The sequence below is a fragment of the Phocoena sinus genome, chromosome 19 (assembly GCF_008692025.1).
Source record: "Phocoena sinus isolate mPhoSin1 chromosome 19, mPhoSin1.pri, whole genome shotgun sequence".
In the NCBI taxonomy this organism is placed as follows: Eukaryota; Metazoa; Chordata; class Mammalia; order Artiodactyla; family Phocoenidae; genus Phocoena; species Phocoena sinus.
Window position 1 is genome coordinate 39,592,726 of NC_045781.1, and position 24,314 is coordinate 39,617,039.

At 41.7% G+C, this 24,314-nt stretch overlaps 1 protein-coding gene across 1 annotated transcript; it reads left to right on the forward strand.

Annotated features, from left to right (window-relative positions):
* The first annotated feature begins 54 nt into the window (after window positions 1-54).
* Window positions 55-11,883, forward strand: CMTM2 (CKLF like MARVEL transmembrane domain containing 2). Its single transcript, XM_032614815.1, has 4 exons — window positions 55-279; window positions 418-576; window positions 11,059-11,160; window positions 11,650-11,883. The coding sequence occupies exons 1-4, from the start codon at window positions 55-57 to the stop codon at window positions 11,881-11,883; spliced, it is 720 nt and encodes a 239-aa protein (XP_032470706.1).
* The last annotated feature ends 12,431 nt before the right edge of the window (window positions 11,884-24,314 follow it).

Sequence of the window (24,314 nt, forward strand, 5' to 3'; positions counted from 1 at the left end):
CAGGGAACAGCAAAAATTGGGCAGGCCGTGAGAAGCTGAGAACTCCACGGCAACATGGCTGACAAAGGCAAAAAGGGCAAACGCAAGGCCGCACCAGCCCCGGCCCCGGCCCCGGCCCCGGGCCCGGCCACCGCAGCCGCAGCCGCGCCGGGGGCGGCCCCTCCTCCGGGCGATGAAGTGGGAATGAGGAAGGGGCGTCGCCGTTACGAGTGGGAATTCAAGGACAGCAATAGAGAGTTCTGGCTTATGGGGTACGCTGAGGTCAAGTTCATTATCTTGGTAAGTGGGCCCGTATCCCTGGGTGGGGCTGGGGGGTGCAGGGAGTGCCCAAAGACGGGCAGAGGGAGGAGCGGGCTCCCCGAGGCCTCCTCTGGCCCGAGCCGTCTGCCGTGGCTCAAAGGGCATGTCTCCCAGCAGGGCTGCCTAATAGGTTCACTGATGATGTTCAAGGGGACCATTGTGCACCCCAACCTGACACTCATCATCACCATGGAGTTGTCCATCCTCATCTTCTTCATCATTATCTACACCTTCGCCATCCAGAGATACGCGCGCTTCATCCTGTGGCCCATTTCTGTAAGTGAGGGGCGGTGGGGAGTGCCTGAGCCTGGTGTGCGTTCACGCGTGTATCCTGGCACCTGGAAAGTGACTGAACAGAGAGATACGCCTCATCTCCCTTATTTGTGCTCCGGGCATGGGCTCAGACCTTCCAGTGGGGCCAGAGCAGGGGCAGCTGAAGTTAGGTAGAAAAGGCTTCCAGAAAGCCCAGCTTGGGGGTGGAGGGCCTCTTTCCTACCTGGTGGTCAAAGGAAGGAGTCTTTGCCTTCCTGAGGCTTTGCTCTCCTTGGGAGCAGGGGAGGTGTAGCAACCAGCGGTTCCTTCCAACCCCTGTGCCAGCTCACACTTGACTGGAAAGACCACTCTGACGGTACCCCATCCCCAGAATTCAAAGAAAAAAATCAGTAATATAAAATGAGAATTAAAAAAAAAAAAAGTCACATCTAAAGCAGCCTCAGATCTCCAGTGACTATCCCTGCAAGGGATGTTAAGCCCAGAAGGATGTTCAGCCCGAAGCAGTCATCCACTGGAATGGGACTGAGCTGGGTAAGTTACCACCCACTTCCAGACTCTGTTTCCTCATCTGTAACATGAAGACAGTAATAATCTTGTGTGAGATTGTTCCTTAGGAGTAAAAGTAAAGCCCTTGATGCTGTGCCTGAAGACTCATGGACTTGAATCCCTGCCCATTACCTCTGTAATCACAAAGCTTACCTACCTAACTCCCAACTAACCCAAGGTCCCTTGTTCATTGCACATTCACAGCATGCCTCCAGAGCCTGTGCTCACTGTTTCACTCACTTTATACATGAAATGGGTTCAGAATGGCTAAGTAACTTGCCCCCAGGTAAATCAGGCAGTAAGTGGCAGAAAAAGGATTCAAACCCAGCTTTATCAGTAGAGTCTTGAGTCCCTAACTACACTCTGTCCTGCCTACTTATTAAAAGTTATTAGGGGGCTTCCCTGGTGGCGCAGTGGTTGAGAGTCCGCCTGCCGATGCAGGGGACACGGGTTCGTGCCCTGGTCTGGGAAGATCCCACATGCCGTGGAGCGGCTGGGCCCGTGAGCCATGGCCGCTGAGCCTGCGCGTCCGGAGCCTGTCCTCCGCAACGGGAGAGGCCACAACAGTGAGAGGCCCGCGTAACGCATTAAAAAAAAAAAAAAAAAAAAAAAAAAAGTTATTAGGGTCCAGGGATCCATAGGTCTCAGTGGGATAGATGAGGACTCCCAGTATCAGGAGAAAGGAAAAGAGGGCCATATAAGACTCCTGGGAGATGGATAAGCAGAGGACAAAGTGAAGGGACAGGCAGAGGACACATTCCCAGCCAAGGTGCTTGAGAAGATACTTTTAGTTCCAGCAAGATGAAAAATCATTGAACCCTGAAAATCCTCCTGCTGTTCTTACCTAAAACTACTAGGGGAAATGTAAACACTATTGCTTTAACTGAATGGCTGAGCTGGCAAAAAAAAGAAGAGGAAACACAGAGGTGCTAGAAATGGAAAACAGGAGCAGTGACAAATCAGCTGCTTCAGTGTGGGTGGAAATGACCCACGAGATACTATCCCAGGAACCTAGAATATGGATTCTCATATACTCTCCAGTTAGGAGTTGAGGCCTTGGTCCCAAGCAAAGTGGGAATTTAGAACTGAGAATCCTGCATAAGGCCAGTACCCTGCAAAGACTGCACCCTAAGGGAAAAGACAGAGAAGATACCTTTCACCCACACAGAGGAACAAGAAAGCATGTTCATCTCTGCCCGAGTTTTGAGTGGGGAAAAGCAAAAAAAGACCACCTTGAGAAATACAAACCTTGAGCCTACACTTTGTACAGATTTGGTTTCAGTTTTTCCTACCTTCAGCCTAGAAACCTTCATGCAGCTTAGAAAATGTAGTGCCTGGGAACTGGCATAAAAATTGATCCCAATTTGATGGTATTCTGAAGAAATCCATGGGACTCCTGAAAAACAAATGCAAAATCATAATCAAAGCATAAAGAGATTCTCACAGGACAAATATGGGTGGGTGGGGTGGTGTACAAAACTCAACTCACAGTTCAAAACTACAAAACACCTGATTTTTAAATCCCCATGACTAAGAATCAAGAACCAGCGAAAATAAGAAATGGGAGGATTAGAACCCTGAAAATATGAGATAATAAAAGAACTGTCTGAAAATAATTTAAGATACACTTAAATTATAAAGACATAAATAAAAGCCCTAAGAAAAGAATAAGACATTATTAGGATGGAACAGACAGATTTTTTTTTAAGTACAAGATACAATGTCTAGAATTGAACATATAGTTATTGAAATAAAAATGTCAATAAATGGGTTAAAAAGCATATCAGACAAAAGCTGGGGAAGTAATGAGCTGAAGGATGTGGGGAAATTACCCAGATTATAGTACTGACAGATAAAGAGAGAAAATATGAAAGAGAGAAGTTGAAACACAGAATATGGAATGAGAAAGTTCATCATAAGCCTAATAGGAGTTCCAGAAGAAGACACACAAGATAATAGAGAAGAAATATTCAAAGTGATAGTGACTGAGAACCTGCCAGATTTAATAAGAGTGACATCACTAAAAATGGCAGAGTAGGGAACTCCAAATCTCTGTCCTTCCACTAAAGCAATGATTAGGTTCTCAAAAACTGTCAGAATCGACTTTTTCAGAACTCTGGAATCTAATTCAAAACAAAATAAAACAGGAGAATGCTCAATGAAGAAAGAGGCTGTTGAATTTTGGTAAGAGAATGTTGTAGCATTTTACTTAACCTGCCTGCCATCCCTTAATCCCCAGCTGGTCAGTGGCCATGAAGACAGCCCACATTCCTGGCCACATTCCTTGCTGGTGGCAGACGGAACAATAAAAACCTTGTTCCTGGGCTTCCCTGGTGGCGCGGTGGTTGAGAGTCCGCCTGCCGATGCAGGGGACACGGGTTCATTCCCCGGTCCGGGAAGATCCCGCATGCCGCGGAGCGGCTAGGCCCGTGAACCGTGGCCGCTGAGCCTGTGCGTCCGGAGCCTGTGCTCCACAACAGGAGAGGCCACAGCAGTGAGAGGCCCACGTACCGCAAAAAAACACAAAAAAACCTTGTTCCCAAAGAATTAGAGTTGTGTGCTTGACCTGTCTGGTGGCTCCCTGAGGGATTAGCCAGGGACTTGCCTTTGTTTCACCTGCCTCAGAGTTTTCTCAGGGCTGAAGCAGTCTCCTAGATAGCATTTGTTAAAGCATTGAAAGGCGTATATACTAACCATAGCCACCCGGGGCAAGGTTTCCCAAGCAGTAGGCAGACCAGAAGTTTGGGAAGCAGATGCTTGGGAGAATAAGAGCTTTGAAAAGCTCCCACCTATACCAGGGAATCTAGAAGGACTGCACGTGCCCAAAGCTGGACACATGCCCAGAAAAAAACCCTAAGCTTTCACCTTTGGCTGACCTTTAGGCCCTGCACAAGCAGCAAGTAAAAACTAAGAGCTCTAAACATCCTGGAGACGTGTTGAAGGAGTGCCCCAACACAAAGGCAATCTGCAAAGACTTGTTTCCAAATATTTAAGGAAATCTCCATCAAATCACTACCTGACCATTAAGCTAGTGAAAAACAAAGACTTCAGGGGCCACACAAGAGAAAGAATAGTCTTTCAAAACATAGTTTAGGAAAAATTATTAAACATACAAGTGACTTTAACTCACAACAAGCAACAACAACAAACTCTGGGGAGGAGAGGCAATATGATTTCCAGAGTAACTATATTATAATATTCAAAATGTACAGTTTTCAAAGAATTATAAGGCACACAAAGAAAGAAGTATGGCCCATTCACAGGAAAAAATTATTAATAGAGACTGTCCTTGAGGAAGCCCAGATATTAGACTTACTGGACAAAGACTTTAAATCAACTGTCTCTAAAATGCTCAAAGAACTAAAGGAAACCAGGAGAACAATTCATGAACAAATACAGAATGTCAGTAAAGAGAAGTTTAAAAAGAAACCAAATAGAAATTCTGGAGCTGAAAAGTAATATAACTGAAGTGAAAAATTCACTAGAGTTGTTTAACAGCAGATTTGAGCAGGCAGAAGAATGAATCAGTGAACCTGAAGACAGGTCAATTGAGATTATTCAGTCTGAGGAACAGAAAGAAAAAAAGAATGAAGGAAAAAAATGAAAAGAGCCTAAGACACCCATGGGACACCATCAAGCATACTAACATAGGCAGAGTCCCAAAAGAAGAGAGAGAGAAAGGAACAGAAAGAATATTCAAAGAAATAATGGCCAAAAAACTTTCCAAATTTGGTAAAAGACAGGAGTCTACACATCCAAAAAACACCAAGTAGAATAAACTCAAAGTGATCCACACTGAGACACATTATAATAACTGTCCAAAGACAAGGAGAAAGTCTTGAAAGTTGTAAGAGAGAAGCAACTTATCTTGTACAAGGGACACTTGATAAGATTAACAGCCAATTTCTCATCAGACACCATGGAGGCCTGAAGGAGTGGAATGATGTGCTTAAAGTCCTTAAAGGAAAACAAACTGTCCACCAAGAAGTCTATCTTTTAAATTTGCTATCTGTTATGAGTTGAATTATGTACCCCCCAAATATGTTGATGTCCTAACTCCCAGTATCTGTGAATATGACCTTATTTGGAAATAAGCTCTTTGCAGATGGTCAAGTAAAGATGAGGTTATCAGAGCGGAGATAGAGTTGTAAAGAGGACAACATGCCAGTCCTGAAAATGGAGAAAAGACAGTCTCTTCAATAAGTGGTGCTGGGGAAACAGGACAGCTACATGTAAAAGAATGAAATTAGAACACTCCCTAACACCATACACAAAAATAAACTCAAAATGGATTAGAGACCTAAATGTAAGACCGGACAATATAAAACTCTTAGAGGAAAACATAGGAAGAACACTCTTTGACATAAATCACAGCAAGATCTTTTTTGATCCACCTCCTAGAGTAATGGAAATAAAAACGAAAGTAAACAAATGGGACCTAATGAAACTTAAAATCTTTTGCAAAGCAAAGGAAACTACAAACATGATGAAAAGACAACCCTCAGAATGGGAGAAAATATTTGCAAATGAAGCAACTGACAAAGGATTAATCTCCAAAATATATAAACAGCTCATGTAACTCAATATTAAAAAAACAAACAACCCAATCCAAAAATGGGCAGAAGACCTAAATAGACATTTCTCCAAAGAAGACATACAGATGGCCAAGAAGCACATGTAAAGCTGCTCAACATCACTCATTATTAGAGAAATGCAAATCAAAACTACAATGAAGTATCACCTCACACCAGTTAGAATGGGCATCCTCAGAAAATCTACAAACAACAAATGCTGGAGAGGCTGTGGAGAAAAGGGAACCCTCTTGCACTGTTGGTGGGAGTGTAAATTGATACAGCCACTATGGAGAACAGTATGGAGGTTCCTTAAAAAACTAAAAATAGAATTACCATATGACCCAGCAATCCCACTACTGGGCATATACCCAGAGAAAACAATAATTCAAAAAGACACATGCACCCCAAAGTTCACTGCAGCACTATTTACAACAGCCAGGACATGGAAGCAACCTAAATGTCCATTGACAGAAGAATGGATAAAGAAGATGTGGTACATATATACAATGGAATATTACTCAGCCAATTTATTACAGCGAAATTGGGTCATTTGTAGAGACGTGGATGGACCTAGAGACTGTCATACAGAGTGAAGTGAGTCAGAAAGAGTAAAACAAATATCGTATATTAACGCATATACATGGAACCTAGAAAAATGATACAGATGAACCAGTTTGCAGGGCAGAAATTGAGACACAGATGTAGAGAACAAATGTATGGACACCAAGGGGGGAAAGTGGGGCGAGGAGGGGCCTTGGGGTGGTGATGGTGGTGGGATGAATTGGGAGATTGGGATTGACATGTATACACTAATAAGTCTAAAATGGATAACTAATAAGAACCTGCTGTATAAAAAAAATAAATAAAATTTTTTTAAAAAGAGGTACCAAAACAAAACAACAACAAAAAAAGGAATTAAGAAAGCAATGTCAAAGAGTTAAAATTAATAAAATAGGAAACAAAGATTCATAGTGATGACTAATAAAACCAAAATCTAATTCTTTGAAAAGACTAATAAAGTAGATAAACCATAAGAAAAAAAGAGAACAAAGAAAAATATTAGTATAAAGAAAAGGTTTTAAAGATCACAGGAAAAATACGAACTTTTATGCCAATAAATTATAATATAATATCCCAGAAAAACATATGATGTACAAAAATTGACTCAAAAAGAAATAGAAAAACAGGGTATAAAATAATCCATCCATGTTTTCATCTGGCACTTGTTTCATTTTTTACATTTAAATCTTTTATTTGGAGTCATTTTGGTATATGGTGTGAACCATGGCTCCAGCTTTGTATCCTGATGGCTCTCCAGCTGTTCCACCCTATCACTCAGTTTATTCATTTACTGAATAGTACAACTTCCCCCACTGATTTGAAATGGCATTTTTGTTAAATGCTAATATCCCATACGTGGGACTTCCTTGGCAGTCCAGTGGTTAAGAATCCACGCTTCCACTGCAGGGGGCACTGGTTTGATCCCTGGTTGGAGAACCAAAATCCCCCATGCCACGTCGTGTGGCCAAAAAAAAATAAAAGAATAAAATCCCATATGCAGTTCATTTCTAGATTCATATTCAGTTCCACTTGTCTGTCCCTTTTTCTCTTAAAAAAAGGGGGGGGGGTTATAATATGTTGTACCATCTGGTAAAGCTTTGATCTTAAAACCAGACATAGTAAGGAAAGTAAACTATAGGCCTATATTATTTGAATACAGCCATAAAAATTCTCAATAAAATACTAGCAAACTAAATCAAGCAATATATAAGCAAGCAATGCATCAGGATCAAGCAGGGCATCTGCAAGGAATGTAAAGGTGGTTTTGTCTCAAAATTCTGTTAACATAATTCACCATCTTTTATTTAAAGGAGAAAACCATTTAATCATCTCATAAGCTGTAGGAAAACTATTTAGTAATATTCAATACTAATTTTTGGAAGACTCTTGGCAAACTAGGAAAAAAGGGAACCTCCTTAACTTAATAACAGAAAACCACCCAAACCTAAAATGAACATTGCATTTCATGGTAAAATGTTAGAAGCGTTTCCTTAGAGATGCCTATTATCCCCACTTCTATTTGACATTGTGCTAAAGATCTTAGTACAATGTGACAAGAAAAACAAAGGGTATATGGATTGGGAAGGAGAAAAAAACTAGCATTACTCCCTGATAATATGATTCTCTACACAGAGAATCTAAGAATCTACAGTCAAATTACTAGAACTGATTGAGTTCCACAAGGTTACAAAAAACAAAAATAGTGTTCCTGAATACCAGCAACAAATAATGAGAAAATATGGCTTTTCAAAGAAACCATTTAAAACAGCAACAGAAACTACAGGTGTCTGAGAATATACCCGTTCAAAGATTGTAAAACTTTACATAGAGATTATGACATTTTGTTAATGGACATAGAAGAAAAATCTAAGTAAGAGAAGAAATATACCACATTCACAGATGTGAAGAGCTACTATCATAAAGATGTCAATTTCATTCCCAAGCAATCTCCACATTAAATGAAATTTTATAACAGAGGTTGTTTGTGGAACTTTGCAAGGTGATTCTAAAATTCTTATGGGGCTTCCCTGGTGGCGCAGTGGCTGAGAATCTGCCTGCCAATGCAGGGGACACGGGTTCGAGCCCTGGTCTGGGAAGACCCCATATGCCGCGGAGCAACTGGACCCGTGAGCCACAACTGAGCCTGCGCGTCTGGAGCCTGTGCTCCGCAACAAGAGAGGCCGCCATAGTGAGAGGCCCGCGCACCGCGATGAAGAATGGACCCCGCTCACCGCAACTAGAGAAAGCCCTCGCACAGAAACGAAGACCGAACACAGCTAAAAATAAATAAATAAATGTATTTTTAAAATAAATAAATAAAATTCTTATGGAAGAATGAAAAGAATTATAAGGATGGACTCACCCAACGACATATTGGAATTACTATAAAGCTTTGGTACTAGCTCAGGGGTTGACAAAGACTAATGGACTGAATGTTTGTGTACCCCCAAAATTCATATGCTGAAATCCTAATCCCCAGTGTGGCTATACTTGCCTATGGGGCCTCCAGAGTGGTAATTAAGATTAAATGAGATCCTAAGGGTCTGATAGGATTAACGTCCCTATAAAAAAAGACAACAGAGACCTCCCTCCCCCTTCCTCTCCCCTATCCCTCCCCCTACCTCCTCTCCATGGAAAGGCCATATGAGAAAATGGTGAGAAGGCACCCAGGCAAACCAGGAAGAGAGTCCTCGCCAGAAACTGAATTTGCTGGCGCCTTGATCATGGACTTCTGGCTTCCAGAACTGTGGGAAAATAAATGTCTTGTTTAAGCCACGCAGTCTGTGGCATTTTGTTATAGCAGCCTGAGCAGACTAATACAGGAATAAAAAAGAGAACCCAGAAATAGACCTACATACATATGGCAACTTGGCATATGACAGAGGTGGCATAACACAGCTGAATGGAGTATTTAATAAATGTTCTTGGGACCATGAGAAAGAGAGAGAAAGAGAAACTATGCATACCATTAAAATTAAAACTTTACAACAGAAGACATCATAAACAAAATTTTTAAAACAAGCCAATAGAAAAATGGGGTAAGGGATATGAATAGACAGGAAACCCAACTGCCTAAAACGTTTTTAAAAATGCTTCATTAGTAACCAGCGATCAGAAAATTAAAACAACAATGAGGTACCATTTCGATTCACCAGATGGGCAGAAATAAATGAGCATGGTAATCCTGGGCTTTGGCAAGGACATGGGAAACAGGAGTCCCTATACCTTTGCGGGCATGAGTGGACACTGGCACAAGCCCTTTAGAGAGAAACTTGGCAATACCTCAACAAGGAAAAGATGTGCATGGGAGGCACAGACAAGAGTGTTCACTGCAGGCACAGTTGGCAATAATAATTTCCTAAAAGGGAGAAACACCCTAATGTCTCCAGTTTGGTTTGTTCATACATCAGCTAAAATCAAAGAATTCAATCTCATTAATCTCAATCTCATATATTTCTCAAAATGGGTAAATCTCAAAAAAAGGTCTTTTTAAGTTTAAAAAGTTTAAAAAGCACGTGCTATAAGATATATCTTTTTATTTAAATTTTTGAAACACAAAATAGTATATATTGTTTATGAATATATAATATGGAGGAAAATACTACTGTGTACTTGGGAAGACTACCCATAGACTTGGAACACATGCAGAAGGCAGGGAAAGGGATGGAATGGTAAGACTGTAGCTCATTCCACAAAGTTTTTTTGTTTATGGTTTGTTTTTGTTTTGAGAGCCCTGAGGCAAATATTGCAAGACATTAACATCTGTTTAATCTCAGTGGGTCACGGCTGGTGGAGGTGGGATTGGGGATGGGATGTTCTATTATTTTCTGTATGAAGTGTGTTAAAATCCAAAATGAGGAGGAAAAGAAAAGGCCTGAGACAAAGTGGCCAGGGAAGTACAACCCCCAGAAAATGGCATCAGAGAAATCAAGGGGAAAGATGGGTGTCACCCAGCACTGCAGAGTCAGCTGCTGCCCATGGGATTAAGAGGATGCGCAAGCTCTGGGCCAGCATCACCCCAGGAGTGATGGGGGAGGAAGCCGGCTTGCTGTGGCCATGGTTTGGCCAACTTTGAGTTAAGTTTGGCTGTGCCAGGGAGTGACAGTGGGTGGTATTTGAGGGGAAGGCAGCATGGGAGGCAGCCCTTTTGCCCAGTCTGGGAACATCTGGACCTTGTCAGTATAGGGTAAAGGAAACTAATATGGAGCTAGGGCAGGACTGTGGCCGCAAGGGACGGGAAGGAGAGTGGATGATGGAGGAAGTGACATGGCCTTGCAAAGGCGGGGTGGGGGGGAGGGGGGGTCGGTGTCTAAGAAGTAAGGTGGGGGAAGGGATGAGTAGGGGGTGAAGAGGCAGCTGCCAGGCTCCCAGTGAAGGACCAGAGTCCAACAGAACCTCCTGCCAGCAACACAGCCCACCCTGGATTCGGAAAGAGGAGCTGGCCTTCAGAGTAGAAAGATGTTGTGAGGTGGTACCCAAGCGGGACATCAATTAGTTGGAGAGTCATGCATTTATTTAAGTGGGGGGAAAACATAGCCACCAAATGTGTGATTTCACAGACGGGATGGTAGCCGAGGCAGCCCGTAAAGGCAGTTAAGCATCCTGGATTTTGTGTCTCAACTCAAAGAGTCCAGCTGGTAGGCCACAGATATGTCCACCTAGCCCAGTAAATATTCATCTTCCTATATATATTTTTTAAATCAGGCAGAAGTTTGAAAACCATTTCCTTTGGAGGAAGCTAGGCCAGGTCTGGTGTTGACGGGGCCTCATCTCTAAGGCCGACTCATCTCTCCCATGCTTTCAGGACCTTCTCAATGACCTGTTCTCCAGTACTTTCCTCGTGGGGGCCGCCATCTTTGCCGTGAAAATTCAGCAAACCATGCCAATGCGCTACATTTATGGTGTGGTGAGTCTTTCATGTTGGGCTATTTACTTGTTCAGAAATCACCTCATTTGGAGAATGGTTATTTCCCCCTAAGGAAAAGGGTCTCTTTTCACAAAATCTTAGGATCCAAGCAAAGTTTAAAGGTAAATTGGGTCAACGTTTCTGGGGGAGAAGCCATTGAAAGGAAGATGATGTCCAGGAGCCCACCCAGCTAAGAGCTTCCCCCCAGAAGCTTGCCTGCCGGCCCCAGAGTGAAGGGCCCCACCCAGGCGGGGTCCAAAGAGGGAAAGAAAATGTGGTGAGGTGACTGGCTACAGGGATGGGGATCAGAATCGGGGAGCTGAGGCCAGGGAGGGGCAAACCCAAAGTCTCTCTGGGGTCTGGCAGTTTGAGGGGTCAAGGGGAGGGGTTAAACAGCACCTACGGACAATCACAAGCCACAAGCCGGGAAGGAACTGTGACCGCTTTGGAAGGAAAAGCACAAGTAACGAGGATTCTTTTGTTTCCCAGATCCTTATCGGTGTGGCTGCACTTTTTGCTTTAATAGATGCTTGTCTTCAAAAGAAACACTTCAAAGTCAAGAAGGTCAAAATGCATGTGCCGATTCCTTTGGGAAAGGATAAAGAGGGCAAAAAGCCAAAGGAAGGAGAAAAACCAGGGGAAGCAGGCGAGGGGAGGGCAGCGGTACCGCCGCAACCACCGTCACCTGCCAAGGGGTCACCTGCCAAGGGCGGCAAGAAGTGAGGCCGAGGCGCCTGGGGTTGGAAGTGGCCGTGTATCTTACCGCAAAACATGTTTCCACTGTCTAACTTGTCTTTTCTCTAGAATGGTCTTCTTTTCCATTTCAACGACTCTACCTTTGCTTGGAAAAGAAATTTCTCCTTGAATGAATTTTAAAAGCTTAAAGTTGACGTAAACGTTATTTTGTTCATTCAACAAGAGTAGCCAAAGGTTTTGGCGCAGAGGGCGAGGCTGGAGCGGGGCCTCTGGAGGTGTTCGCGGGGCATGGAGGGTTTGGGGGAACAGAAGCGTGGGTGATACCAGCTGTCAACACCGACCAGGCAAAGGGGCCAAAGGAAAACGAGAGACTGGAAAAGAAAAGGCTGCATTTTGTTCACATTGACGTTTTCATGTTACATTTCTATACATTTCAAGAACAGGGGAAAACAGACATATCACTGTCCAGGGTCTCTGCACAGACAGGAAATAGAAAGCAAGAAGCATTGGCACAAAACAGTTAGAAACCTCTGGAGGTCGTGTTGCTCTCCTGGTGTCAAAATGTCAGGAAATCCAGACCAAGCAAAAAATAAGATTTTCAAGGTCAACATAAAAAGAACCTGATTTCTTAGTACTTGAAAACATAACTAAAGCACAAGTGCCTGGAAGGAGATGAAGATGGCAGAGGAGGGAGGACGCTGAGCTCACCTCCCCCTAGGAATACATCAAACCTACATCTACTGGTGGAGCAATTCTCACTGAAAACAAGTTGGACACTGGCAAAAGACTCTTACACAACCAAAGCTGTAAAGATAGATCCATACAGAGTTGGGTAGAAGGGAAGAGAAGCGAACAGGTTGGGACCTATACCCCTGGGAGGGGACACAGAAGAGGAGGGGGATTACACAGGCTCAGAGATCCTCCCTGGGGAGTGAGCAGTTCAAACAACATATGGGAACACCCCACCCCTGGACTCTGACACCAGGAGTCTCCTTAGCTGGTTTGAAAACTACTGAGACTAACAGGAAGGGTGTAAGAAACCTAGACTCGGCTCGTGAAGAGCATACATCTGCTTCCTTACTCCCGAGAGCAAGACAGAGGAAGCAGATTGAAATTGCCCAGAGCTCTAGCCAGTTTCCCACAACTGCCCCTGCGTGTGCCCCAGTCCACGACGAGCGCCTGCTCCAGCCTCTCTTGCTTCAGCACTCCTCCCCTCTGGGGTGAAGGTGTCAATACTGGGATGGAGGAGAGTGTGCACTTAGAGGGAACCTGAACTTCAGGGCTTCTGCTCTAGTACCTTGGGACCCTCCCCGACCCTGTATAGGGCGGTGTCAGCCACTGAGCAGAGAAGCAGTGGCTCACACCAGGCTCTGGCTCTAGCTCCTTCATCTCCTGCTCCACCTCCAACCTCCCAGCCCCATCTCCAGCTGTGTGTGACAGCTGCCAGCACACCCTGGGGAAAGACGTGACCCATGCTCATTTCAAATCCCGCTTTCCCACCAAAGCCACTGGGCACACGTAGTCTGCATAGGGAGGCTCCCACACAAGGACACCCCTTCAAGACCAGAATAGGTAACTGTTTCACCTAATTTCATAGAGAGAAAATTAAGCAAAATGAGAGACAGAGGAATTTGTTTCAAATGAAAGAATAAGAAAAAAAAAGCCTGCTGTGTAGCACAGGAAACTACTCAATACTCCATAATGGCCTATATGGGAAAAGAATCTAAAAAGAAAAAAAAGTGTACATACGTATATGTATAACTGATTCACTTTGCTGTACACCTGAAACTAACACAACACTGTAAATCAACTGTACTCCAAATAAATTTTTAAACTGAAAAAAACAACTAATGATACAGGGATAATTTACCAGTTAAAGAGTTCAAAGCATTTGTAACGAGAATGCTAACTGAATCAGGGAAAAGAACAGATGAACACAGAATTTTAACAAGAAACTAGAAAATATAAAAAAGAACCAGTCAGGGACTTCCCTGGTGGTCCAGTGGGAAAGAATCCGCCTTCCAATGCAGGGGACATGGGTTTGATCCCTGGTCGGGTAACTAAGATCCCACATGCCACGGGGCAACTAAGCCCGTGCACCACAACTACTGAGCTCGCACACCTCAATGAGAGAGCCAGCGTGCTGCAGACTACAGAGCCCACGTGCCCTGGAGCCCACGCACCACAACTGGAGAGAGAAAACCCGTGCACCACAACTAGAGAGAAGCCTGAGCGCTGCAACAGAGACGGCGCACCACAACAAAAGATCCCTCATGCCTCAGTGAAGATCTCGCATGCCGCAACTAAGACCCAACACAGCCAAAAAAACAAATAAATAAATAAGTATATGTATAAAAAGAAGAACCAGTCAGAGCTGAAGAATAAAATAACTGAAATGAAAAATACACTAGAAGGAATTAACAGCAGACTGGGTGATACAGAAGAACACATAAGAGATCTGGAAGGTAGAAAAATGGAAATCAGTCAGAACAGCAAAAAGAAAATGTTTTAAAGATGAGAATAGTTTAAGGGAACTCTGGGACAAGATCAAGCATACTAAGATTCACAGGAGGAAAAGAGAGAGGGAAAAGAGTAAAAAAAAAAAATTTTGATGAAATTATGGCTGAAAACTTCCCAAACCTGAAGAAAAAGATATCCAGCACAGGAATCACAGAGAGTTCCAAACAAGATGATCCCAAAGAGACCCACACCAAGATATATCACAATTAAAATGTCAAAAGTTAAAGAGAAAATTCTAAAGGCAGCAAGAGAAAAACAAAGAATCATACACGAGGGAACCCCCCATAAGGCTATCAGCTGATTTTTCTGTAGAAACTTTGCAGGCCAGAAAGGAAGTGGTATAATATACTGAAAGAGCTGAAAGGGAAAAACCTGCAATCTAGGATACTCTATCCAGCAAGATTATCATTCAGAACTGAAATTAGAACATTTTCTCACACCACATACAAAAATAAACTCAAAATAGATTAAAGACCTAAATGTAAGACTGGAAACCATAAAACTAGAAGAAAACATATGCAGAACACTATGACATAAATCATAGCAACATTTTTTTTTTTGGATCTGTCTCCTAAGGCAAAGGAAACGAAAGCAAAAACAAATAAGAATTAAACTTAAAAGCTTTTGCACAGCAGAGAAAACCATCAACAAAATGAAAGGACAACCTACTGAATGGGAGAAAATATTTGCAAATGATATGACCGATAAGGGGTTAATATCTGAAATATATAAACAGCTCATACAACTCATATCAAAAAAAACCTGATTGGGGCTTCCCTGGTGGCACAGTGGTTGAGAGTCCGCTTGCCGATGTAGGGGACATGGGTTCGTGTCCCGGTCCGGGAAGATCCCACATGCCGCGGAGCGGCTGGGCCCGTGAGCCGTGGCCGCTGAGCCTGAGCGTCTGGAGCCTGTGCTCCGCAACGGGAGAGGCCACGGCAGTGAGAGGCCCGCATACCGCAAAAAAAAAAAAAAAAAACCTGATTAAAAACTGGGCAAAAGACCTAAAATAGACATTTATGTACACACACACACATACATACATACATACACACACACACACACACATATACATACATACATACAATGGAATATTACTTAGCCATAAAAAAGAATGAAATTTTGCCATTTGCAACAACATGTTAGACCTGGAGGATATTGTGCTTAGTAAAATAAGTCAGACAGAGAAAGACAAACACTGTATGTTATCACTTATCTGTGGAATCTAAAAAATAGAACAAATGAATGAATATAACAAGACAGAAACAGACTCACAATACAGAAAACAAACTAGTGGTTACCAGTGGGGTGTGGGAAGTGGCAAGGGGCAAGATAGAGGTAGGGGATTTAAGTTTATAAAATAAATAAGCTACAAGCATATATTTTATAGCACAGGGAATATAGCCAATATTTTATAATAATTTTAAATGGAGTATAATCTATAAAAATATTGTCACTATATCGTACACCTGAAATGAATATAATATTGTAAGTCAACTATACTTCAAGAAAAAAAATGAACAAGGAAAAATATTGTGAAAGAAATGGAAACAGTAGTTGCCTCAGGAGGTGGAGAATGGGCAGGAAGGAGCTTATGGGAGTATGAGAAAGTTTTATATCTTAGTTGGGGGAACTGGTTACAAAGGTGTATACATTTGTCAAAACATCCAGCTGTATCCTTGAGATCTGTGTGTTTCATCATAGGTAAATTTTATCAAAAAGCATAAGCTAAATATGACTGTGCTCAGAATCCAGTGGAAAAGGGTGGACCTTGCTAAACTCCTTTGTGTAGCCACTCCTCTCAATCCCTGGGGGTGGCTCTCTGAAGCAGGAAGTTTCTCCACACCCAGTCAGAGAAGTCGTGATGTGCTGGTAGCCACTTGTCCTGCTGAGAAGGGGACTCCCGGTCAGGGACATGGTCACCAGAGACTGCAGGAAGATGCCCCTTCAGAGCAAAACTACACCAGGTGAGTATCTGCCAGGAACAGCCTGCAAGTGGACATATCACCTATGGATCTAGTAGAAATGCAGATTCTGAAAAATCCTAACTAGTACATTCAGAATAAAGATGGATGCTGTGTCCTTAAAACAAGAAAGACTGCAAAAAAGGTCAATAAGCCAACAATAGTTTTTTGGGGGGAGTGGTGGGGGGAACATGACAAAGATTTAAAAATTTAACAGAAAGTTTGAAGACAGTGGAAAATCAGTGCTCTGGAAGATAGTCCAGGAAAGCTCCCAGAAAGTAAAGCAAAAGCAAGGAGATTATTTTAGAAGAACTTAAGAGAGACAGGGAGGATAAATCCAAGAGGTTCAACAACCATCTCAAAGGGATCCCATAATGCGAGAAACAGAAAAAAAGGGAGGGAAGAAAATAACCAAAGAAACAACTGGAAAACATTCAGCTATAGAAAAGCTAAAGTGTTCTGATGTAAAGGGGACACCTAGTGGTGAGCAAGTTTACTGGAAAAGGATCCTCACGTCCACATTTCTTAGTGAAATACGGGAACTCTAAAGATAAAGAGAAAATCCTAGAAGTTTTCAGAGAGAGAGAAACAGCAAAAAGATGTTACTGGCAAGAGAAAAATACCAAACATCAAAGGCCACCCTGGATATTAGAAAACAGTGAAGCAGTAGCTTCAAAGTTTGGAGGGAACTAGCAATTAAGTGGAAAAGCAAATAAAAGACTTCCCCGCCCCTGCAACCAGTAACGACTCCAAGATTACCACTGACAAATACTTGCTAAAAAAATAAATAAAAATGAAAAATGTAATACAACCAAAAAGGTGGGTTGTTTTGGGTTTTTTTGTTTTAATTGTAAGGGGAACTCCCTTTGTCAAATCCTTTATTTGGCTATAAAAAAGCAAAAGAAGGGCTTCCCTGGTGGCGCAGTGGGTGAGAGTCCGCCTGCCGATGCAGGGGACACGTGTTCGTGCCCCGGTCCTGGAAGATCCCACATGCCGCGGAGCGGCTGGGCCCGTGAGCCATGGCCGCTGAGCCTGCGCGTCCAGAGCCTGTGCTCCGCAACGGGAGAGGCCACAGCAGTGAGAGGCCCGCGTACTGAAAAAAAAAAAAAAAAAAAAACCAAAAAAAAAGCAAAAGAAGAAAATGAAAAAAGAACTGCACCTCAGTTCAACTTGACATTTATGGTAAAATATCAGACGTATCAACTTGAAATTTATGGTAAAATACACATAAAATATACCATTAGTGACATCTAGTACATTCACAAAGTTCTGCAACCGTCACCACCCATCCAGTTCCAGAACATTTTCATTACTCCAAAAAGAAGCCCTGTACCCACTAAGGAATCACTTCCCATTCCTTCCTCTCCCCAGCCCCTGGCAACCGGTAACTTCCTTTCTGTGTCTATGGATTTGATTACTTTGGGTATTTCACATAAATGGAGTCATACAATATGTGAACTTTTGTGTCTGGCTTCTTTCACTTAGCATGTTTTCAACTTTTGTCAACATATAGTGTGTATCAGTACTTTGTTACTTTTTTAAAAGGGATAATTACACATCTTATTGAGGTAAAATTTACATAATATAAAATTAACCATTCTAAAGTGAACAATTCAGTGGCATTTGTTACATTCACATACTTGATGTATGAAGAACCAGACAATGTCTCATGAAGGAAAAGACAGACAACAGAAAGTAATCCCAAGAATATCACAAATGTTAGGATGATTAAGCAGATTTGAAAGAGAACATTATAACCATGCTCTAAGAATACATGAAATAAATGGAAAGATAGAAAGTCTCAGAGGAGAAATAGAAGATAATTTTTTAAAAAAGAATCAAGTGGGAATTTTAAAACTGCTAACAATAACCAAAATACAAAACTCATTGGATGGGCTTAATGGCAGAATGGAGATGACAAAAGAAAGAGTTAGTGAACTTGAAAGATCAATAGAAATTATCCAATCTCAACAAAAGGGAGTAAAAAGATCAAAACAAAATGAACAGCGTCTTGGGGACTTTAGAGATAATTCCAAAAGGTCTAACATTTGTATAAATAGATACTTAGAGGAGAAAGAGTGTGGGAAAAAAATTGAAAAAATGATGGCTGACAACTTCCCCAAACTGGCAAAAGACATAAATTTATAGTTTCAAGTTCAGTAAATTCCAAATAGAATAAATTCAAAAAATCCATGCCCAGATACATCATAATCAAATTTCTAAAAACTAAAAATGAAGAAAAAACTCTTGAAAGCAGCCAGAGGAAAATGATGCATTACTTATAGAGAAACAGCAATTTGAATAATTGAGGATTTCTTATCACAGACCGTGGAACACAGAAGGAAGTGGCACATTTTTCAAGTGCTGAAAGAAATTAACTGTCAATCCTGAATTCTATATCCAGTGAGATTACCTTTCATCAAGGAAGGCAAAATAAAGACATTCTTGAAAAGAGTAAAACTAAGAGAAAGCATTTCCAGCAGATCTACTCTGAAAGAACTGCCAAAGGAAGTTCTTCAGACAGAAGGGAAATGATACCAGAGGAAAATATGGAATTTCAAAGATTAAGGATGAGCAACAGAAATAGTAAATATCTGCGTAAACAGAATATCCTTCTCCTTGAGTTCTTTAAAATGATTTTTGAAAGCAAAAATCATAACATTATCTGATGGGATTTCCAATGTATGTAGATGTAATATATAGATGTAATACGTATGACAACTATAGCATAAAGGAGGACAAAAGAACAAATATGGTGGTCAGGTTTCTATACTGTATTTGAAGTGGTAAAAAGTTAATTCTATGTAGACTGAAAAGTTAAACATGTATTTGCAGTCCCTATAGAAAACACTAAAAAACCTGGACAAGGAGATAGAGTAAAAAACCTCAGTAGGTAAGTTATAATGGAATACTAAAAAATATTCAAATAATCCAAAATGAGGCAGAAGACAAGAAATGAGAACAAAAAGAAGGAACAAACGGACAAAAAATGGTAGATCTAAATCCAAATATACAAATAATTACATTAAATATAAATGGTCTAAATACACCAGTCAAAATAAACTGCCAGATAGATAAAAAAAAATTTTTTAAAGACCCAACTATATGCCATCTGCAGGAAACCCACTTTAAATATAGTGCTATAGTTAGATTAAAAATAAAATGTTGGGAAAAGATATTCCATGCAAACACCAATCAAAAGAAAACTGGAATGGCAATATTAATATCGGACAAAGTATAAAGCAAAGAAAATCACTAGGGATAAAAGGGACACTACATAACAATAAAAGGGTCAATTTGCTTTATGAAGAAGATATAACAATACTAAATGTTCCTAACAACAGAGCCTCAAAATGTATAAAGGAAAAATGGATTGAACTGAAAAGAAAAATGGACAAATCCACAGTTATTGTTGAAGATGTCAACTCTTCTCTCAATAATTGATAGAACAGGTATGGAGAAAATCATCAAGGATATAGAAGAACTAAACCACCACCAATCAATTGGATCTAATTGACATTTACAGAACATTTCACTCAACAAATACACTTTCTTTTCAAGCATACATAGAGAATTCACCAAGATGGACTATATCCTGAATCACAAAACAAATCTCAATACATTTAAAAGAACTGAAGTTATACAAAGTATGTTCTCTGACCATAACAGAATTAAACTGGAAATTAATAACATAAAGATAAGTAGGAAACCTCCAAATGTTTAGAAATTAAACAACACACTGCCAAATAATCTGTGGGTCAAAGATAAAGCCTCAAGAGAAATTAGAAAATATTTTGAAGTAAGCAAAAATGAAAACACAACATATTAAAATTTGTGAGATGAAACTAAAGTAGTACTTAGAGATTTATTGCATCAAATACTTATATGAGAAATGTATAAACAAGAATGCCAGGAACTTCCCTGGTGGTCCAGTGGCTAAGACTCCATGCTCCCAATGCAGGGGGCCCCGGTTCGATTCCTGGTCAGGGAGCTAGATCCCACATGCCACAACTAAGAGTTTGCATGCCACAACTAAAGAGCCCACGTGCCACAGCTAAGACCTGGTGCAGCCAAACAAATAAATATTTAAAAAAAAAAACAAGAATGCCAGATAAATGCTACCAAAAAGAAAGTAGGGGTGGTGAACTTAATATTAAATGAAACAGAATTCAAAGTTAAAGGCATTCACTAGGAAAAAGAAAGATGTTTTATTAAGATAATATCTAATTAAAATGACTATATGCTAGGCACTGTTCTAAGATACATTAACACATTTCATCCCTACAGTAGTCATATGACTTAGGTAATATTATTCTCCTCATCTTGCAGATGGAGAAACTGAGAACAGAGAAGTTAAGAAAGTGGTAGAACCAGTGCTTATGCTCTCAATTGCTATACTCCACTGAACAAAATTATGTTAACATTTGTTCATCTAACATCATATCTTAAAAAAAAAAGCTCAAAAACTATTAGAAATGCAAGGACAGAGTAATAAACCTAAAACCTTAGTGAGGGCTTCCTTGGTGGTGCAGTGGTTAAGAATCTGCCTGCCGATACAGGGGACATGGGTTTGAGCCCTGGTCTGAGAAGATCCCATGAGAAGATACATGCCATGGAGGAACTAAGCCCAGGCGCCACAACTACTGAAGCCCGCACACCTAGAGCCCGTGCTCCGCAACAAGAGAAGCCACTGCAATGAGAAGCCCGCGCACCACAACAAAGAGTAACGCCCACTCGCCACAACCACAGAAAGCCTGTGAGCAGCAATGAAGACCCAACACAGCCAAAAATAAATAAATAAAACCTTAGTGAGTAGCTTTAATATACCTGTTTTAATAAGTCAAATATATCAAGTAAAAAAGGGTAAGTATACAGAGGGTTAAAATTACATACTTAATAAGATATATAATGGATACATAGATAAATTTTGTACCCAACAAATAAGAGAAAACATTCAGTCTTTTTAAACACACATGGAACATTTACAAAAATTGACTCTCTGTTTATTAGGACACAAATCTTAACAAATTCCAGAAAGCAGAACATATAGAACTATTCTCTGAATAAAATACATAAATTAGAAACTAACCACAATGTACAGTCCAAAATTTATCTAATTAAAAATGTAGGGCTTCCCTGGTGGCACAGTGGTTGAGAGTCTGCCTGCCGATGCTGGGGACACGGGTTCGTGCCCCGGTCTGGGAGGATCCCACATACCGCGGAGCGGCTGAGCCTGCGCGTCCGGAGCCTGTGCTCCGCAACAGTGAGAGGCCCGCGTACCGCGAAAAAAAAAAAAAAAAAAAAAAATGTAAAAATACCTTTTTAAAATTATTCTTGGGGGACTTCCCTGGTGGCGCAGTGGATAACACTCTGCGCTCCCAATGCAGGGGGCCCAGGTTTGATCCCTGGTCAGGGAACTAGATCCCACATGCATGCCGCAACTAAGACTTTGCATGCCACAACTAAGAGTTTGCACACCACAACTAAGAGTTCGCATGCTGCAACTAAGGAGCTCACCTGCCGCAACTAAGACCAGATGCAACCAAATAAATAAATATTTTTAATAAAATAAAATAATTCTTGGATTAAAGAGGAACTTGAAACTGAAACAACCAGCTAATTAGAAATGGATACAAACTAGAGCAATATTTTGGGGATGTGTATGAAGTGATCCCCAGAGAAAAATTTATAGCTTTAAATGCATTCATTAGGAAACAATAAAGAATAACACAAAAAATAAAATGAAATAAAAACAAGAGGTCAATTCTATTTATGAAAATCAAGGCCAAAATCCCAAATAAAATACTAATAAAATGAATCCAGAGGTTTATCAAAAGATCAAAACACCATGACCAAGAAAGGCACATCCCACTACATCTAAGAATGGTGAGCATCATAGACCCTGCTACTGTCATTCACTACATTTACATTTTCAAGGAGAAAAACAGCAGGTTCTAAAAGGAAAATCTGTATGGCAAAAAAGCAAAGCAAAAGACAAATGACAAACCAGAAAAAAAATTCATAACTCACATTTCAAGATTAATTTCCTGAATATATGTATTCTTAGATATTAATTTTTAAAAATCAACAATAGAAAAAATATGTGAAGGACGTGAAAAGTCAGTTCTCAGAAAAGGAAATGCAAATGGCTCTTACACATGCAAAAAACCCAAGTTTGAGTCACTCATAACTAGAGAAATGCAAATTAAAAGTGTCCAGAGGGGGCTTCCCTCGTGGCTCAGTGGTTAAGAATCCACCTGCCGGGCTTCCCTGGTGGCGCAGTGGTTAAGGGTCCACCTGCCGATGAAGGGGACACGGGTTCGTGCCCCGGTCCGGGAAGATCCCACATGCCGCGGAGTGGCTGGGCCCGTGCACCACGGCCGCTGAGCCTGCGCGTCCAGAGCCTGTGCTCCGCAACGGGAGAGGCCACAACAGTGAGAGGCCCGCGTACCGCAAAAAAAAAAAAAAAAGCATCCGCCTGCCAACGCAGGGGACAGGGGTTCGAGCCCCGGTCCAGGAAGATCTCACATGCCATGGAGCAACTAAGCCCGTGTGCCACAACTACTGAGACTACGTTCCCGCGAGCCACAATTCTTGAAGCCCACGCGCCACTACTGAAGCCCGCGCATCTAGAGCCTGTGCTCTGCAACAAGAGAAGCCACCGCAATGAGAAGCCCGCGCACTGCAACAAAAAGCAGCCCCCCGCTCACCGCAGCTAGAGAAAACCCATGTGCACCAACGAAGACCCAACTCAGCCATAAATAAATTAACAAATTAATTAATTTAAAAAAAAAAACTGCCCCAAGGGACTTTCCTGCTGGTCCAGTGGTTGACTCCACGCTCCCAATGCAGGGGGCCCGGGTTCCATCCCAGTTCAGGGAACTAGAGAACTAGATCCTGCATGCCGCACCTAAAATAGCCCGCATGCTGCAATGAAGATCCCATGTGCTGCAACTAAGACCCAGAGCAGCCTAATTAATTAATTAATTAAAAAAACAACTGTCCGGAGAGATCTTGGTTGCTAAACACCATTCTCCAGTAAAAAGCACTGGAGCTTCTTGGAAGAACAGCTTATCCTAGGGCTGGGATGGGGAGAATATAATATGAACCTGAAGCCTCTTACAGCGTCAGAAAATAAGGAAATGTATGGGAACTCCCTGGCAGTCCAGTGGTTAGGACTTCACGCTTCCACTGCGGAGGGCAAGGGTTCGATCCCTCATCGGGGAACTAAGATCCGCATGCCGCATGGCAAAAAAAAAAAAAAAAAAAAAACGGAAAAAAGACAAAAAGACGGGGCATGTTAGGTACAGGGGCACCCACCTGAAGGAGGTCCTAATGGCCAAAGATGGAACTACTTAACCAACAAAATTAAGCACAATAGTACATAATTATAACCCAAAGAATAAGATAAATAAGCAAGTGGAGGAGAACAGAAAATATTCCTTACACAAAGAATGTAAAAGGAAAAGGGCCACCCCGCTTCATTCCACAGCAGACATTTCTTGGTGCCATCCTGTGTGATGGGTTCTGGGACGGGGCGGGCCATGATGACGGGCCCCTAGGGAGCGCAGAGCCTGCCGGGGAATGCACAGTCGTCACGGATATCCAGTCACCTCATACAAGGGTACCCACCCGGATCGGCTTGCCCTCTCCTAGGCCCTCTCAGCCACTCTGGTCAGTCACTATATTTTCTTTTTTCTCAGAACCCTTTCAGTAGAAGAGATATAAATTACATGAAATACTATGCACCCATTTTAAGTGCACAGTTTGATGTGTTTTGACAAATGTACGTCCCTGTAAAACCATCACCCCAGTCAAAATAAAGAACATTTCCAGGACCCCAGAAAGCTTCCTCCTGCCCCCAGGTAACCACTGATCTGACTTCTGTCACCACAGCTTAGTTTCGCCTGTACTAGAATTTCACAAAAGTGGACTCATACAGTATCATCCTTTTGAGTCTGACTTTCTTCATTC

Bases quoted from the DNA above. Each gene is read 5' to 3' on its own strand.
- CMTM2 (XM_032614815.1), top strand. From the start codon at position 55: ATGGCTGACAAAGGCAAAAAGGGCAAACGCAAGGCCGCACCAGCCCCG. The intron at 577-11,058 runs GTAAGTGAGGGG...CCATGCTTTCAG, and splicing joins TCATCCTGTGGCCCATTTCT to GACCTTCTCAATGACCTGTT. The intron at 11,161-11,649 runs GTGAGTCTTTCA...TTTGTTTCCCAG, and splicing joins TGCGCTACATTTATGGTGTG to ATCCTTATCGGTGTGGCTGC.